Source organism: Myotis lucifugus, unplaced genomic scaffold, assembly GCF_000147115.1.
Source record: "Myotis lucifugus unplaced genomic scaffold, Myoluc2.0 scaffold_7, whole genome shotgun sequence".
In the NCBI taxonomy this organism is placed as follows: domain Eukaryota; kingdom Metazoa; phylum Chordata; class Mammalia; order Chiroptera; family Vespertilionidae; genus Myotis; species Myotis lucifugus.
The window spans coordinates 12,694,239-12,711,543 of NW_005871055.1; the positions used below are offsets into that span (position 1 = coordinate 12,694,239).

Genomic DNA, 17,305 nt, shown 5'->3' on the forward strand with positions numbered 1-17,305 from the left:
GCCGCCATCTTGGTTGGCAGTTAATTTGCATATTGCCCTGCATTATGCCAATGGGAAGGGTAGCAGAGGTACGGCTAATTACCATGTTTCTCTTTTATTAGATAGGAATTTATATATATATATATATATATATATATATATATATATATGATTATACTAGTGTCCTAGTGCTCAGATTCATGCACATTGAAAGGAAATTAATTAGAATAAATATTTTAATATCACTATTCGCATCTTGCTAATGAAAAGAAAATAGGGCCCTAGCTGGCTTGGCTCAGTGGATAGAGCATCAGCCTTTGGACTGAAGGGTCCCAGGTTCAATTCTGGTCAAGGGCACATGTCTGGGTTGCGGCTCAATCCCCAGTGCGGGGTGTGCAGGAGGCAGCCAATCAATGATTCCCTCTCATCATTGATGTTTCTATCTCTCTCTCCCTCTCTTCCTCTCTGAAATCAATAAAAAATATATTTTAAAAAAAAAGAAAATAGGATTCTACTGAGTCTCCTATTTACCTATTCCAGGACTTCCGTGAGGATCAAATGAGATGAGCCACGGGAAAACACTTCACAAACATTTGGTTAAACTGTAAAATGTTTGCACCTAGCTATAAAGCAAGTCAGGTTCTTGCGCTGAAGAAACTGCAAGAAGGCTAGTCACTAGGGAGAGGAAGCCAGACGTTGCTACATGACGTCATTACCCGGCACCCACAGCCACTGTTTCTGGGCTGAGCTGGGCTGTGGGCCGCATTTTGCACAATGGGGTCTTGGCAGCATTGGCTGCAATTTGGTGGTGTGTCGCTCTGGGGTGGTGGCGGGGCCTGTGTCCCACTTGGGGGAAGCCGAGTGTTGGTTTGTCGGTGCCAGGTACGTGGTGCCATTTATTTTTAAGTGGCCAATGCACGTCATGGAAACTCCTACATTGAGGGTCTGCCCCCTGGTGGTCAGTGCATGTCATAGTTACCGGTCGGACAGATGGACACTTAGCCTTCTATATATATATAAATAGATGGGTCTCTTTGAGCTCATCTTATTTAGAGTTCCTTGAGCTTTTGGATATTTTTACTCATGTCTTTCATCAAACACGGGAATTTTTAGCTATTATTTCTTCAGATATTCTCTCTTCACCTTTCTCTCTTCTTTTTCTAGAATTTCCACAATACTCATGGTGGTCTGATAAATAGTATTCCACAGGTCACTTAGGCTCTGTATTTTCTTTTCATTCCTCAGACTTGAAATTTCCATTGAACTATATTCAAGTTCATTAAGTCTTTCTTCTACCTGCTCAAATCTTTTTTTTTCATTGTTTTTGTTTTCTTTTTAGGTTCTCTAACTCTGATATTTCCAATATGTTCATACACTGTTTTCTTACCCTCTGTATTCTAGATACTTATGATTAATATCAATATTCCCAAGTGAATAACTTAGGAATTATTTTAGACCCCTCCCTGTAATTTACTAATATTCAGTCAGTCACCAAGCTTGGAAAATTTATCTTTACCCTTCAAGAATCTATCCCTTCATGGCTCTTCCTAGAAGCCTTAGAGCACACACTTCCATTAAAATTACTTCATTACTGCCCTAATTGTCCTATTTGCAACCTGGTCTTTCTCCTATTTATATGCCATACTACTTTCCAAGTGATTTTTTTACTAAATGAAAAAAAATTTTTATTGGTGACTCACAGCTTGTGTTCTTGCATGTTCTACTTATTTCCTCTACTCAGGATGATCTCTACCCAGTCCCCTTTTCACCTATCTAAATCCCCTATGTCCTTCAAAGTTCAATTCTTATATGTCCCTCTCAGAAAAGCTCCTCTCTGCAAAGGAGTATATGAAGGTATACTCCTCTTAATGTGTTAAAAGGCCTTGAACACACACCTTTCAAAAAACGTGATTCTGTAGTAATCACTAATTTATTGGACTATTTTCTGCTAAAGGAGAAGCAATTTGACACCAATAGACATTGATTGTTTGATTTGCATTCTCATCAGCTAGCACATTTATTCATGTTAAAAGTTTTTATCATATACAAATAATTTCTTAAAATTGTATCTAAATAAAAATGCCTATAAACATATATACATAACCAGAATTGTTAGTAAACTTCTTGTGCAAACAGAAATACATAAACAGGAAAAAGTATAAGATAAATACGCCAGCTCTACAAATTCATGTTGCTTTTCCAAAAGAATTTGAGTCATGCATGGGGATCAGAAAGAAAACTCCTATTAAGGTTTCTCTGCATTCAGGAATGTAAAAATTGACAAGATACTCTAGACTGGATTGCTACTGACTATCATACACTTTATTATAAAACCTGTGCCTAATATAACCAGGCTATTAGATACAACAGCATAGTTTAAAAAGGAGAAGGAGCCAGTAGTGACTGTGATGCATCCTTGAAAAATTTTAGTCTTTAATAATTATAAGTAAAAAAAAAAAAAATTGATCACTATAAACCCATTCCTTTTGGTCCTATCACAACACACTGCTCAATTTAAAATAAGTTCTCATAGGATTCTTTCAGGTTTCTGTTGTTGTTATTTATTTGGTTTTATTTCCTGGGGGAGGGGTTATTATGATGTTTATTTCCATAATTAATTATAGTACTAAACTCAAAGGAGCATACATTTCATAAAGACAAAGCTGGACCATCGGAGAGTAAAAATACAATAAGCTGTTTAGAAAAAACATTAAGTAAGAGTTCCAGTTTTGTAATTTGTATGTCATTTTAGCCCTGACCTAAATACAGTAAGTTTGATTTAGTTACAAAATTTTGGTTATAGAAAAACGGTAGTGAAACTAGGGCTTAAGATCCTATCTCCAATTATGACTCAATGTTATGCTGTTCCAGGAACACAGGCTATAAACCTAGATCCAGTAAGCCATCTCAAAATGAATTTTGTTATTCATAGGAAGAACCAAAAAAAACATTTTATGGAATGAAAAAAAAATCACCAGTGTAAAAACAGCAAAACATTAAATGTGAAAGATACACATTCAAATAGTTTAAGAATTGCATTTTTCAAACATACCTTGTCCATTAATTTACTTGCATGAAGACTCAAGCTATTGAAGAATATTTTTTTGCTTAGCAAATGCATTTCTTCAATGGTAGTCAACAATGTGGTAGCACTATTTCCAACAATGCCACTAAAAGCAAAGAACATTTCAGGTTGCAAAACAGGCTAAAACAATTCAGTTATTTAACTGAATTATTTAGAAAGATCTAGATTTAAATAAAAGTTTCTTTTATTACATTTATTGGGGTGACACTGGATAATAGGATTATATGGGTTGCAAATGTACATTTCTATAATACATGAAGTGTATATTGCATTTTGTGCCCACCACCCAAAGTCAAATAGAAAAAATATAAGTTTTTATATAGAAGATTGATAATGATGTAAAAATTTACATCACTAACTATGAATTAAAACCAATTACTCTGGTATCACATAAAAATGACAGTTTGGTGTGTGTGTTTTTCATTTTGAGTTAGATAATGAAGAAATGAAAACAAAGTACTATATTTTTAATACTTCACAATCTCTTTCAAAAAAACAGTGTGTTAGAACAAACTCATAATATGCAAACCTGTACTTCTATTTTTCCACTACTAAAATAAATGCATGTCTTGTTTATCTAAGAATATATAATTTTAATTGTAGGAAAACCATTCCATCAATAGCTCTACTGATAGAACATTTAAATTTTATTAATACTGAGTTTTCCTTGAATTAAAATTGTTATACCATATCAGTAACACACCTATAAATGATACTTTTTTTTCAAAATTTATAAAGCTACCTAAGTAGCAGATATATATTTAGACTAATTATGAGTAATGTGATATTTTAAAATAATCAGCCCATCTGTAATTCTCAATTTGCCATTACAAGGATATGTCTTTAGACCCATCCAAAGGGGTTTCCCATTTTTCCCAGGATATAAGACAATCATGTATATAAGAAAATTCCCAATTTGATTTTCCTAATTTGTGTACTGAAAGTGATTTTAAAATTTGTTTTTAGGGGAAAAGGGTTTTGTTGATGCAAAAATATACTGTAATCCGCAGGAAATAATTTCCACAGGCAAAATAACATATTACTTACTATACTAAAAATTGTTTTAGATTGCTAAAAATACATATAATGGTATTAATAACAGTAAATAATAAGCAAAAAATACAGCAAATTGACTGAGAACTGACATACTGCATATGCTATAAGAGTAAACACTAATCCTATCTAATAAAAGAGAAATATGGTAATTAGCGTACGACCGCTACCCTTCCCATTGGCTAATCAGGGCGATATGCAAATTAACTGCCAACCAAGATGGCGGCGGGCAGCCAGGCAGCTGAGAACAGGATGCTTGGTTGCCCCAGCGATAGAGGAAACCAAGGTTCCCGCTTGCAGCTGCGGGGCTCTGAGCTCCTCAAGCAACAGCTCCAAAAGATACAATGTTTCAATTATAGAAGCTAAGAGATGGCGGTTAATCTGCATACTCAGGCTCCAAGCGGTAGAGCGAAGCCAAACAGCCCTGAAGCCACAGAGCAGAGAGGCCTCACTGCCCGGGGATCAGCGGAGCCGAGAGGCCTCCCGGCCCAGGGATCAGCGGAGCCGAGAGGCCTCAGGGCCCCGGGATCAGCAGAGCCGAGATGCATCCCGGTCCCGGGATCAGCGGAGCCTGATGGAAGCCCTGTGTGTTTATGCACCCTGGGGGTTCAGAGGTCCTGTCCTAGGCAGAGGCCTATGGCGAAATTTCCGGCTCTGAGAAGCAGCCTGGGGGCTGGAAGGCGGCTCCTCTGACCTCAGTGCTGGAGAAGACCATTAAGCAGAAAACTAAAGAAACCGATTTTACATCATTTCCCAGGTGGAGAACAGTTGGCATGTAAGCCCCTGACCAGTGCCCAGCCTCTCCTCTATCAGTCTATCTCACTCTTAGGTACCATGTTCTTTGTTCTGTCTTAACTGCAACTCATTTTTAAACTAGATTGCTTTTAAAAGAAGACTAAATAAAGTTTCCCTTAAGTTATTTAGGTGGTGCTGGGGCTGCTGGGGCTGCTGGGGGCCTGATAGAAGACACAAACACGCAACCGGGGGCCTGTACCCAGCAGCCCCAAGGCCCGCCACCTTGGTGCTGGGGCTGCTGGGGGTATCAGAGACACAAACCCGCAGGCCCGGCACCCAGCAGACCCAAGGCCTTCGTGGAAGCACTAAGGAGCAGCAAGCCAAGCAGTAGGAAGCAGCAAGCAGGTGGGCAGTAACAAGGGAGGGGTCCCGGACTGCAAGAGGGCACATGCTGAGCTAAGGGACCCCCCCACCCATCCCCAGTGCACGAATTTCGTGCACCGGGCCTCTAGTACTATATATTTTAATATATTCTGAAATGAAAATATATTGGGACAAATTCCTATACAGTTAATGGAGACAAAGCAAATTATCAATTTAAAATATATAAGCAGAAAAGTAAAAGCAGATTCCGTTAAACAGGGAAACATAATAGTAGTACTTTTTGAAAATTAAAGTATCTCAGTTAAAAATATTATAAGCTAAACACCAAAATAAACTGGAATTCCCACATATGCCTATCCATATGATAAAAATAAATATGCCTCTTAAAAGTATAATACATCAAGTGAAGAGGAAAGAAAACTAAATGGATACAAGAAGAAATTGACATTTTAGTGAAAAATTTAGAGCAAGAACAAGATATATTTACATCATTTATTTTAAAAAACTTGAGTTATCAGCCATATTTTGCAGTTACTCAGATCTAGAATTTACTAATGTTTACTAAGTAATCACTAGACATCAGTAACCAGACCAGCTACTTGTAGATGCTTTTCTGTTTTTGTTTTTCCTTTAGGCTCCCTGCCTGAATTTATTTGGATTCAGAGGCCACTTTCCATTGAGCCTACTCTGGTTTCTTTAAAGCCATGAATACAAAGCTAATCCTTATTATCATGACCTCTCAATCATTATCTAGCTTGTCATATTCTGAAGACCAATTCATGGTTTCTAATCACTCTCTTTTTCTCTTTTCTTTTTTTTATTTCCTTCCTCCCTCTCTCCCTCCCTCCCTTCCCTTTTCCTTTTTCCTTATTTTAAAAGTACAGTTGACCTATAATATTATATTAGTTTCAGGGGTACAATATAGGGATTCAACATTTATATACCTTATCTTTTGGTATTTCACTTCATATTTCTACCCAATTTGCTCATACTCCTATTACTTAATTTTTCAATGTTAGGTATTACATACAAATTCCCTGATATAGAAGACAAGAGCTAAATTCTATTATACAATGCTCCTCCTCCACCTCAATACATCAAACTTCATCTTTTCCAGGCTTCCTAATTGTTATATCATAGCACTCTAGTAAATAAATATTCAATGTTTCATTATTACAAGCATGTAAATACTATTCAGAGCTGACCAAGGAATCAGGGAATCCAACACAAGAGAACGAGCAGGCTTGTGAGAAGACAAATCCCAGGGTAATATCCATGTAGTAGCCTAGAGAGCAACTAGTTTAAACTGGAGAAGTAGAATGGGGGCTCTGAAAGGGATGTGGGGAAGAGAAGAGAGGAGGTAAATTGGGTGTTCTTGAATATATGGTAGAAAATGCAGTCTACTTAATAGTTTAGGTCTAAAATAGTGGTAAGGACATAGAAAAGTAAGCAAGTATAAAACCAAGCAATTATTAACTACAGAAAGAAAAAGTTTTACCAGAAAGAAAACGCAATCAAAGTATACTGGATTTCCTGTTTCCTGGATTCCAAATCTTCCCTTTTTTGGTTTACTCCTGCATTGTGATGGAATCTATATCCTCCAGTAGTTTTAATGTACAGGAGAAAAAAATTTTTTGGGACTTGCATTATCTCCTATTTTTCCCCAACTTCAGTGCCTATTCCTTCCCAGTTTTCTTTGGGGGTTTCTTCTCTTCTTAACCACTAAATAAATAAATATTACAAGCATGTAACTATTCAGAGCTGACCTCATCTAGTTCACAGATATGTCCTACTGGCTATAACTGGCTATCTCCAAAACCAACTACTTTTCACCATCTCCAAGACTATCACAACTGCTTCCTAAATGCCTTCTTTGTCCCCCTTTTGCCCCACCACATTACATTATCCACAGAGTACCCAGAGTCAAATTAATCATAAATCAGCTCAAGTCTTTCAAAACTCTCCCACATCTTCCCCAACCCACTCAGTATAAAAATCTAAAACCCTTGGAGAAAAAATGGTGACCAAATAGGCAGACATGTCATGCACCTCATCCAGGGGACAGGTGGAAATATAACTAAATCAAAAAACAACCAACTGGAATTAACAAACTAAGCACAGCTGAGGAGACAAGCTACAAAAAGGAAGGGCAGAAAACACCTAGAGACCAGTAGGAAGAACAGGACATGGGTTTGAGAGGGCTGGCAGGCCGAGAGGTAGAGGAAGAAGCTGCATTACGGGAGTGCCAGCTCCCTCAGGAAAATAGAAGCCCTGCCCAGGCTAAGCACCAAAGCTGCATCCCTTGGCAACAGGCTTAACAGTCAACTGTGTAAAGAAGCAACAGAGCTGCTGGCTACCATGATGCCATGAGGGGAAAACAGCAAGGTGCTGTGGGGAGAAAAAGCCGTGGTTTCCTTCTTGTTTTTGGTTTGTTTTGTCTTTGTTTTTCCTCTCTAATCCCAGAACATAGGACTTTTCAATTGTGCACACTCACCTGAGGCTGGAGCTCACAGAGGCAGGCACAGACTCAAGGTGCCTGAGGGGAGGCTGAGGAGGGAAGCAGGGCAGGGAGACATTGGCCAGGAGCCCTGCATCTGGTCTTAAGCGTCCAAACTTAAGCGGCCATTTTCCCCCAGAGAAGCTAGCCCCTCCCAATAGCCTCAGGTGATATAGCCTGCCACACCCTTCATTCCAAGCTTTGCAGGGGTCCTTAAACTACAGCCCCGCGGGCCACATGCAAATACAAATATTGTATTTGTTCCCGTTTTGTTTTTTTACTTCAAAATAAGATATGTACAGTGTGCATAGGAATTTGTTCATAGTTTTTTTTTTAAACTAGAGTCCGGCCCTCCAACGGTCTGAGGGACAGTGAACTGGCCCCCTGTTTAAAAAGTTTGAGGACCCCTGCTTTAGAGAAGGAAACAAAGGCAAAGGCCAAGCCTACGGGTCTGAATAGGAGCCCTTAGTGACTGCATTGGAAGAGGAGCCTTCAGCCCTGCTATTCTGGGAACCAGACCGATAAAAACTCCAGGTTTCCAGCCAACCCCAGTGGTCTCCTTACCAACCAATGATTCCTGACCAACCAAGGGCAGGGTAATATTTTGGGCCACTCACGAAGGAGTAGCTCTGGGTCAGGAAAAAATACCTATCTTATTCCCTGAAAGCGAAACAGCACCAACTGCACCTAAAACCCGGTCAGAAACAGATGCTTGAGTGATTAAAACTGACAGCTGGCACATAGGAAAAGAGAGCAGAATGGCCCTGCCTGTTTGTAGCCAAGGCCTACAGAGACTGACATAAGCAGAGGACCTGTGGATCGCTTGGAGCTTCAAATAGGGTGCTAAAAGCCTGACAGTGGCCAGCACCTAAATACCTAACAGAAAGTCCAGAATTAGCAACAGAACAGAAGAGTGTGGTCCTAAACCAGTTCCCAGGGAGCATTAAAACTCAGCTGAAGTGAACAACACTTCACTTTATATTTTTTATTTATTTTTATTTTTTATTACTTTTTTAATATTATTTTTTGCACCTCTTTCTTCCTCTCTTCTCTCATTTTTTACTCCCATTTTGCTTCTCCTTTTCCTGTTTTAGTATTTCTCTTTCTTTTTTCCCATTTAAAAACATTGATCTTCTTTATCTGCTTTATTGATGTGTCATTATTCTAATCTCTGTTGCTTTATTCATATATCTAATTGCCTCTTCCCTGCTCCTACTCCATCATTTGCGCTTCTCTTATCTATTTCAAACTACACAATTTTTTTTCTTTTCTCTTGTTCTTTTCTTCTCCTATTTTTTTTTAACTTGTTTCTCTTCCTAAATTTAGTCCTATCTTCTCTCTCCTCTATTCTCCTTTAAAAAAATTTTTTAAATCTTTTCATCTTTACTTCTCATTTCTTTTCTCCTTCCTCTATTCTAAACCATGATCCTTCCTCTATTCATCCAAATCCTTAACCTAATTTTCTTTATTTAAGCTCTGCATAAACAGATTCTGCCCCACCCTTTTCTATGGGTGTTTTTTGTTAGTGCTTTTAGGTTTATTTGTTTGTTTTGTTGTGTTTTCTCCCCACATTTCTTTTTTTTTATTTCCTGTTATTATTCTTGCTCTCTTCTCACTTTCCTCATTCTCTTCTCTCTGGTGGTCACTTTTATTGGGATCATAGGTGTCTTGTGTACATTCGTGTTCTGTTCTGTCTGTGTTGTGTCTTTTAATGTTGTATTTTGTGCTGCTCTGTCAGCTTGGCATGACATGGTAGGGACTGTTCCACATAATCTGACACCCTGAGAGGAGACTTCATCCAAGAAAGGGACAATAACATTAAAGACCCAACTATCTGGAGAACCCAAATATCTCAAGTAAGGGACCTCCCTAGAACATCCAGCCCAGGAGACCTGAGATACTGTGCCACTGGGTCCCACAAAAATCTACTACATAATACCAATTTTAAAAATCTGAGTGGCATAGCAATCTGATTTAATACATAGAAATAATTACAAGGGAACAGCAAAAAGAGGGAGACAAAGAAACAATGCCCAAGTGAAAGAAAAGGAGGACTCACCAGAAAGGGAACTAAATGAAATGGAGGCAAGCAATTTGTCAGAGAAAGATTCAGAGTAATGATTATAAGGATGCTCAAACATCTGGATAAGAAATTCACCAGCCCTGACCGGTTTGGCTCAGTGGATAGAGCGTCGGCCTGCAGACTGAAAGGTCCCAGGTTCGATTCCAGCCAAGGGCATGTACCTTGCTTGCGGGCACATCCCCAGGAGGAGGTGTGCAAGAGGCAGCTGATGGATGTTTCTCTCTCATCGATGTTTCTAACTCTCTATCCCTCTCTCTTCCTCTCTGTAAAAAATCAATAAAATATATTTAAAAAAAAAAGAAAAGAAATTCACCAGCATGTGTAAAAATCAAGGGGAAATGAAGAATGACATAGCTGCAATAAAGAACACAATGGAAGGTTTCAACAGTAGACTAGAAGACGCTGAAGGCCAAATCAGCAAGTTAGAAGTTGGAAGAACACCTAAGCAGAACAGAAACTGGAAAAAATAATTAAACATCAGGAGGAGAGTCTAAGGGAGCTTTGGGACAATACAAAACAACACCCACATAATAGGGGTGCCAGAAGGAGAGGAAGCTGAGCAAGGAATAGAAAACCTATTTGAAGAAATAATAACAGAAAAATTCCCTGACTTTGGGAAGAAAAAAAGTCACAGAAGTCCAAGAAGCACAGACAATCCCAAACAAGATGAACCCAAAACAACTGACACCAAGACACATTGTAATTGAACTGGCAAATGTCAATGAGAAAGTAAGAATCTTAAAGGCTGCCAAAGCAAGGCAGAAAATTACCTACAAGGGATTTCACATTAGACTATCAAGTGACTTCTCAACAGAAACACACCAGGCCAAAAGGGAATAGAATGAAGTATACAAAGTGATGCAAAGCAAGGGCCTGAATCCAAGAATACTATACTCAGCAAGGCTATCATTCAAAATTGAAGGGGAAATCAGGAGCTTCACAGAAATAAAAGGCTAAGGAGGTTTATTACCACTGAGCCAGCAATGCAAGAAATGCTAAAGGAACTGTTGTAAAAAGAAGAAATAGAAAGGGAAGAAGGAACACAGGCATAAAGAATAAAAATGGCAACAAACATGAACCTATCCTATATAATAAAAGGCTAATATGCAAATCGACCAAACAGTGGAATAACCGGTTGCTATGATGCGCACTGACCACCAGGGGCAGATGCTCAATGCAGGAGCTGCTCCCTGGTGGTCAGTACCCTCCCACAGGAGGAGCACCACACAGCCAGAAGCCGGCTCACAGCTGGTGAGCGCAGTGGCAGTGGCAGGAGCCTTTCCCGCCTCTGCGGCAGTGTTAAGGATGTCCAACTGCTGGCTTAGGCCTGCTCCACAGGGCCTAAGCCATCAGTCAGACATCCCCCAAGGACTCCAGGACTGCGAGAGGGCACAGGCCAGGCTGAGGGACCCTCCCCCTTGAGTGCACAAATTTCGTGCACCAGGCGTCTAATAAACAATAACCTTAAACATAAATGGATTCAATACTCCAATCAAAAGACATAGGGTAGCTGAATGATAAGAAAACATGACCCATATATATGTTGTCTACAAGAAATACACCCTACAACAAAGGACACAGACTGAAAGTGAACGGATAGAAAACAATTTTCCAGGCAAGTGGAAATGAAAAAAATGCTGGAGTAGCAATACTTGTATCTGAGAAAATAGGCCTCAAATTGAAGGCCATAACAAGACATAAGGAAGGTCACTTCATAATACTAAAGGAATCAATACAATAAGAGCCTCTAACTCTCATAAACATATATGCACCCAATACAGGAGCATCTTAATATATATAAAAACTCCTGAAGGATATCAAAGGAGTGATTGACAGAAATACAATCAGAGTAGCGGACTGTAATAGCCCGTTGATATCATTGGATAAATCTTCTAGACAAAAAATCAACAAGGAAACAGCAATCCTAAATGACACTCTAGAACAGTTGGAAATAATTAACATCTTCAGAACATTCCACCCCAAAGCTACAGAAAATACATTATTCTCAAGTACACATGGGACATTTTCAAAAATAGACCACATGTTAGGACACAAGCTAAGTCTTTACAAATTCAAGAAGAACGAAATCATACCAAGCATCTTCTCAGACAAAAATGGCATGAAATTAGGAATCAGCTGCAATAAAAATACTCAAAAACAATCAAATACATAGAGTCTCAGTAGCATGCTATTAAACAATGAGTGGGTTACCAAAGAGATCAAAGAAGAAATAAAAAACATCCTGGAAACAAATGAAAATGAACACACAACAATCCAAAACCTATGGGACACAGTGAAAGCAGTCCTGAGAAGGAAGTTCATGGCACTACAGGCCTACCTCATAAAAACTGGTAATAAGTTATCTCACACTGAAACTTAAAGAACTAGAAAGAGAGCAACAAGAACAAGCAGAAGGAAGGAAATAATAAAGATCAGAGCAGAAATAAATGACATAGAGACCAAAAAAAAAAAAAAAAAAAATACAAAAGATCAATAAAACCAAGAGCTGCTTCTTCAAAAGGATAAACAAGATTGATGGTCCTCTAGCCAGGCTCAACAAGAACAAAAAGAGAGGACCCAAATAAACAAAATCAGAAACGAAAGAGGTAAAGTTACAAGTAACCCCACAGAAAAACAAAGGATTGTAATAAAATACTATGAAAGACTTTATTCCAACAAATGGGACAAGTTTGACAAAATGGACATATTCCTAGAAAAATACAACCTTCCAAAACTCATTCAGGAAGAATCAGAAAACCTGAATATGCCAATGACTGCTAATGAAATTGAAGCAGTAATAAAAATAAATAAAATAAAAAACTCCCAGCAAACAAAAGCCCTGGTTCAGAGGGCCTCACAGGAGAGTTTTACCAAATATTCAAAGAAGTAATACCTCTATTCAAACTATTCTAAAAAATTCAAGAAGGAACACTTCCAAACTCTTTCTATGAGGCCAGCATTACCCTAATTCCAAAACCACATAAAGCCATGACAAAGAAAGAGAACTTCAGGCCAGTATCTCTGATGAATGTAGACACTAAAATCCTCAATAAAATTTTAGGGAGGGAGAAGGATGGGAGCAAGTCGGAAGAGGTTAATGGGGGGGAAAAAGAGGACCTACATAATACTTTCAACAATAAGATTTTTTTTTTAATCTAAACCCTCACCATGTCCTACAAAGTCCTATATCATCTGGCCTCTGCCTACCTCTGTGATTTCATTGCCCCCTAATTCATACCACTCCAACCACTGGCCTTCCTTCTCCTCTACAATGCAAACTTTTCATGGCTTTAAGGCCAGAGTATGAACCTACATAGAGCACTCTTCTCCAAGATATTTTCAATCCCAACTCCTTTACATTATTCAGATCTCTATTTAAATATCCTCCACCAAAAGACCTTCAAAAACAGTCACACATATATACAACTAGTCATTCATGGCCACTCCTTATACTTTCTACTTTCTTTGTCCTGCTTTATTTCTCCTCAGTGTCCTTTCACACTACTGAAAATTATTTTATACTTGTCTGTCTCTGCTATTAGAATGTAAGTTTAAACTTTGTTCATTGCCATTTTATTAGAACCTAGAAGAATGACATTTATAGTCAACTTTTCAAATTGACTAAATGATAAAATGTGTGTACAAGTAGAAGAGTACATGCAAAACTATCAAAATATCTTAACTGTCATCTTCAAAATTATTATCTTCAAAGGTAGAAAAATTATAATTGTCAAAGCCTTAAAAGTTACTACTGTATTCAGAATCCAAATTATTTTATCCTTAACACTAGAGGCCCGATGAACGAAATTCGTGCACGGGGGGCGGAGGGGTGTCCCTCAGGACAGCCTGCACCCTCTCTAATCTGGGACATCCCTCTCACAATCCAGGACTGCTGACACCCAACCGCTCACCTGCCTGCCTGCCTGATTGCCTCTAACCGCTTCTGCCTGCCAGCCTGATCACCCCCTAACCACTCCCCTGCCAGCCTGTTCGATGCCTAACTGCTCCCCTGTCAGCCCGATTGCCCCTAACTGCCCTCCCCTGCAGGCCTGGTCACCCCTAACTGTCCTCCTCTGCAGGCCTGGTCACCCCTAACTGTCCTCCCCTGCAAGCCTAGTCGCCCCCAACTGCCCTCCCCTGCAGGCCTGGTCCCCCCCAACTGCCCTCCCCTGCTGGCCTGGTCACCCCCAACTGCCCTCCCCTGCAGGCCTGGTCACCCGCAACTGCCCTCCCCTGCCGGCCTGGTCACCCCTAACTGTACTCCCCTGCAGGTCTGGATGCCCCCAACTGCCCTCTCCTGCAGGTCTGGGTCCCCCCCAACTGTCCTCCCTTGCAGGCCTGATCGCTCCCAACTGCCCTCCCTTTCAGGCCTGGTCACCCCTAACTGCTCTCCCCTGCAGGCCTGGTCCCACCCAACGCCCTCCCCTGCAGGCCTGGTCCCCCCCAACTTCCCTCCCCTGCTGGCCTTGTCACCCCTAACTGCTCTCCCCTTCAGGCCTTGTCCCCTCCACTGTTCTCCCCTGCAGGCCTGGTCACCCCCAACTGCCCTCCTCTGCAGGGCTGGTCCCTCCCAACTGCCCTCCTCTGCTGGCCTGGTCACCCCCAACTGCCCTCCTCTGCAGGGCTGGTCCCCCCCACTGCCCTCCCCTGCTGGCCTGATAGCCCTCAACTGCCCTCCCCTGCCAGCCATCTTGCAGGGGCCATCTTTGACCACATGGGGGCGGTCATCTTGTGTGTTGGAGTGATGGTCAATTTGCATATTACCTCTTTATTAGATAGGATTCTCTGCATTAGTATTGAGTTATCATTATCTTCAAATAATAAATTTCATTCACTTCCATATCGGCATTACTACATAGATAACTTAATTATTTTACCACTGTTGTTGCATAATATAGCATAAACTATGTGTTAGCTGCTTTCAGCTCTTAAGTATGTATCATTCTTTTATTTTAGGAAGCCTATACCTTACAATTAAAATTAATTTATTGCTTTTGAGTCATGGCAAGTGATAAATTTATATCTAAAATTTTAGAGAACCCAAATCCTATCTCTGATCAGTTGCATGGTTAGTTTTATTTGAAAATCTACCAGTAGGACAAGAAATCAATCTCTTAGCTGTGAAGTTTTGAATGTTTAATCTCAGTCATTAGAATTTAGGTAACATCATTGCCATAGTCTTTTGGTGATTTGCAAACTAGTGATCCTTACACCTCTCCAGGAACTATTAGTTATAATAATTATCTTCAATTTTAACAATGGACATTCTATTCCTCATACTGTCATACTGGATAAAAATTATTTTTTAAATCATTTTTAATGAACTAATATGGAAACTATCAAAAATAAAGTTTGAAAAGACAGGGTTTTAACATAACAACATATATAATATAGTCTTAAGGTGACATTTATAATAAAGCTCTGGTGTAGGTGAATACCATCAACATATATATATGCAAAGCTAAAATGAATGCAAACTTTGGAGTCAAAGATTATATTTTAAACTAGAGGCCCAATGCATAAATTCGTGCACCAGTGGGGTCCCTCGGTCTGGTCTGCGAGATTGGGCCGAAACTGGCTCTCCGACATCCCCCGAGGGGTCCCAGATTGCAAGAGGGTGCAGGCCAGGCTGAGGGACCACACCAGTGCACGATCGGAGCCGGGGAGGAATATGAGAGGTTGGCCAGCTGGGGAGGGACCACGGGAGGGCTCCAGGGCGTGTCCAGTCTGTCTCACTCAGTCCTGATGGGCTGGACCCCAGCAGCAAGCTAACCTACCAGTGGAGCATCTGCCCCCTGGTGGTCAGAGCACACCACAGTGACTGGTGGACCGGTCAACTGTCTTCCCCTTGGTGGTCAGTGCACATCATAGCGAGCAGTTGAGCGGCCTTAGCATATTAAACTTTGATTGGTTGAACAGCCGACTGGTTGACCGGACACTTAGCATATTAGGCTTTTATTATATAGGATAAGACAAATGGTCCTTAATCAGATAAAAGTAGGTTTTATTTAGAGACACTAACGCAGCTTTTATTTAGAGATGCTAAAGTAGCTTTATTTAGAGAAGATAAAGCTATGGTTTTGTTTTGTCACTAATAGAAAACTAAATGGTAAAAAAAATTTGTTATTTACATCAAGAATAGGATATTTAACTTATTATGCCTTATTCTGAGTATAATATATAGTGCTCTGGGTGCTATAAATCTATTTTACTAGTGCATTTACAATGTTATCTATGTTGTGGATGTATGTAAGCATGTATATAATTTTGTTTGAAGAATAAAAGCAAAAGGAAACAATAGACCTGAAAAAATGACACAGATAATTATGCATATGGTTCATTCATTCATGTGGAAGTTTTACCAGTTATACTTAGTCATGCAAACAATGAAAATTAAAAAAAAAAAATCTTACACTGTTCTAACTGAACTGAGGTATCACAGGATTTAACAAGCACATTTAACCATTCCACTTACCTGATTGTATGATGGTAAAATTTTAGGAGGTTAGAAATTTTATATAATAAAACCGCTCCAGGTTCAGCGACTATTACTTGTTCAATTCGAACCTATTAAAACATGTGAGAAAAATATTAAACATTTCTTAAAAGCATAACTTTTCTTCACTAATCATTATGTTAAAGAAAGCATTAAAAATAATAAAACTTTATTGTGGCAGAAATCATAAAATCCCTTCTAAATAAAAGATTTCTGAATATTAAATGATAGAGGATGGAAAAATAAAAAAAATACTTTGATATACTCTACAAAAAAATAATTGCTTATCTACAGAATTTGGCTCAAAGCAGTTGCTACCAGAAATAATCAATAGAATAATGAGCCCAGCCAAAGTGGCTCATTGGTTAAGCATCAACCTTAACCACTGAGGTCAGGGTTTGATTATTGGTAAGAATAAATCATGAAACTTCTGGATTTCAATGTCTATACAGTAAACTGAAGTCAGTCAACAAGGAAAAATAAACCAACAATTGCAAATTACTCTTTAATAAAGAAAAACAACATCTATTGCAGGCCTTATAGAAGCCAAGAACTACATACTTCATCCACAGTTTTCTCAGTTCATCCCTATACCCCTTGATGGTAGATATTTTTATATACAGGTTTAACGTGAGAAAATTAAGGTGCAGAAGAGTTAGACAATTTGAATAAGTGAACACAACTAAGTTGCAAAGTGGGAATTCTAATTTTGACTTCAAATTCTGTTTCCTGTACTACAAATAGTATTGATAATAACACACTTATTATTTTATCCTTGGATTTATTATTTATTGCTATCACAAAAGTTTACTATACTTGAAACAATAAAATAAATGGAAAAGTTGTTAGTAAATCTGTTAAGTGTTCAGAAATTAGTTACTTCAATTCAAGGGATTGACAAATTACTATTGGAAACATAATAGGTAAAAATAAAATCAACATATGCAAACTAAGAATGTCTCAAATTTTCTTTCTTAGAAAATTAACAATAAT

At 39.0% G+C, this 17,305-nt stretch overlaps 1 protein-coding gene across 1 annotated transcript in view; it reads right to left on the minus strand.

The window, feature by feature from the left end:
* COG6 (component of oligomeric golgi complex 6) overlaps nucleotides 1–17,305 on the minus strand; it is a 94,067-nt gene that overhangs the window by 38,762 nt on the left and 38,000 nt on the right. The window contains exons 12-13 of the mRNA XM_023749162.1: nucleotides 16,292–16,383; nucleotides 3,032–3,149 (exon numbers count right to left, since the gene is read on the minus strand). Coding sequence (XP_023604930.1) covers nucleotides 3,032–3,149; nucleotides 16,292–16,383 — 210 coding nt within the window. The remainder of the gene's footprint in view (nucleotides 1–3,031; nucleotides 3,150–16,291; nucleotides 16,384–17,305) is intronic.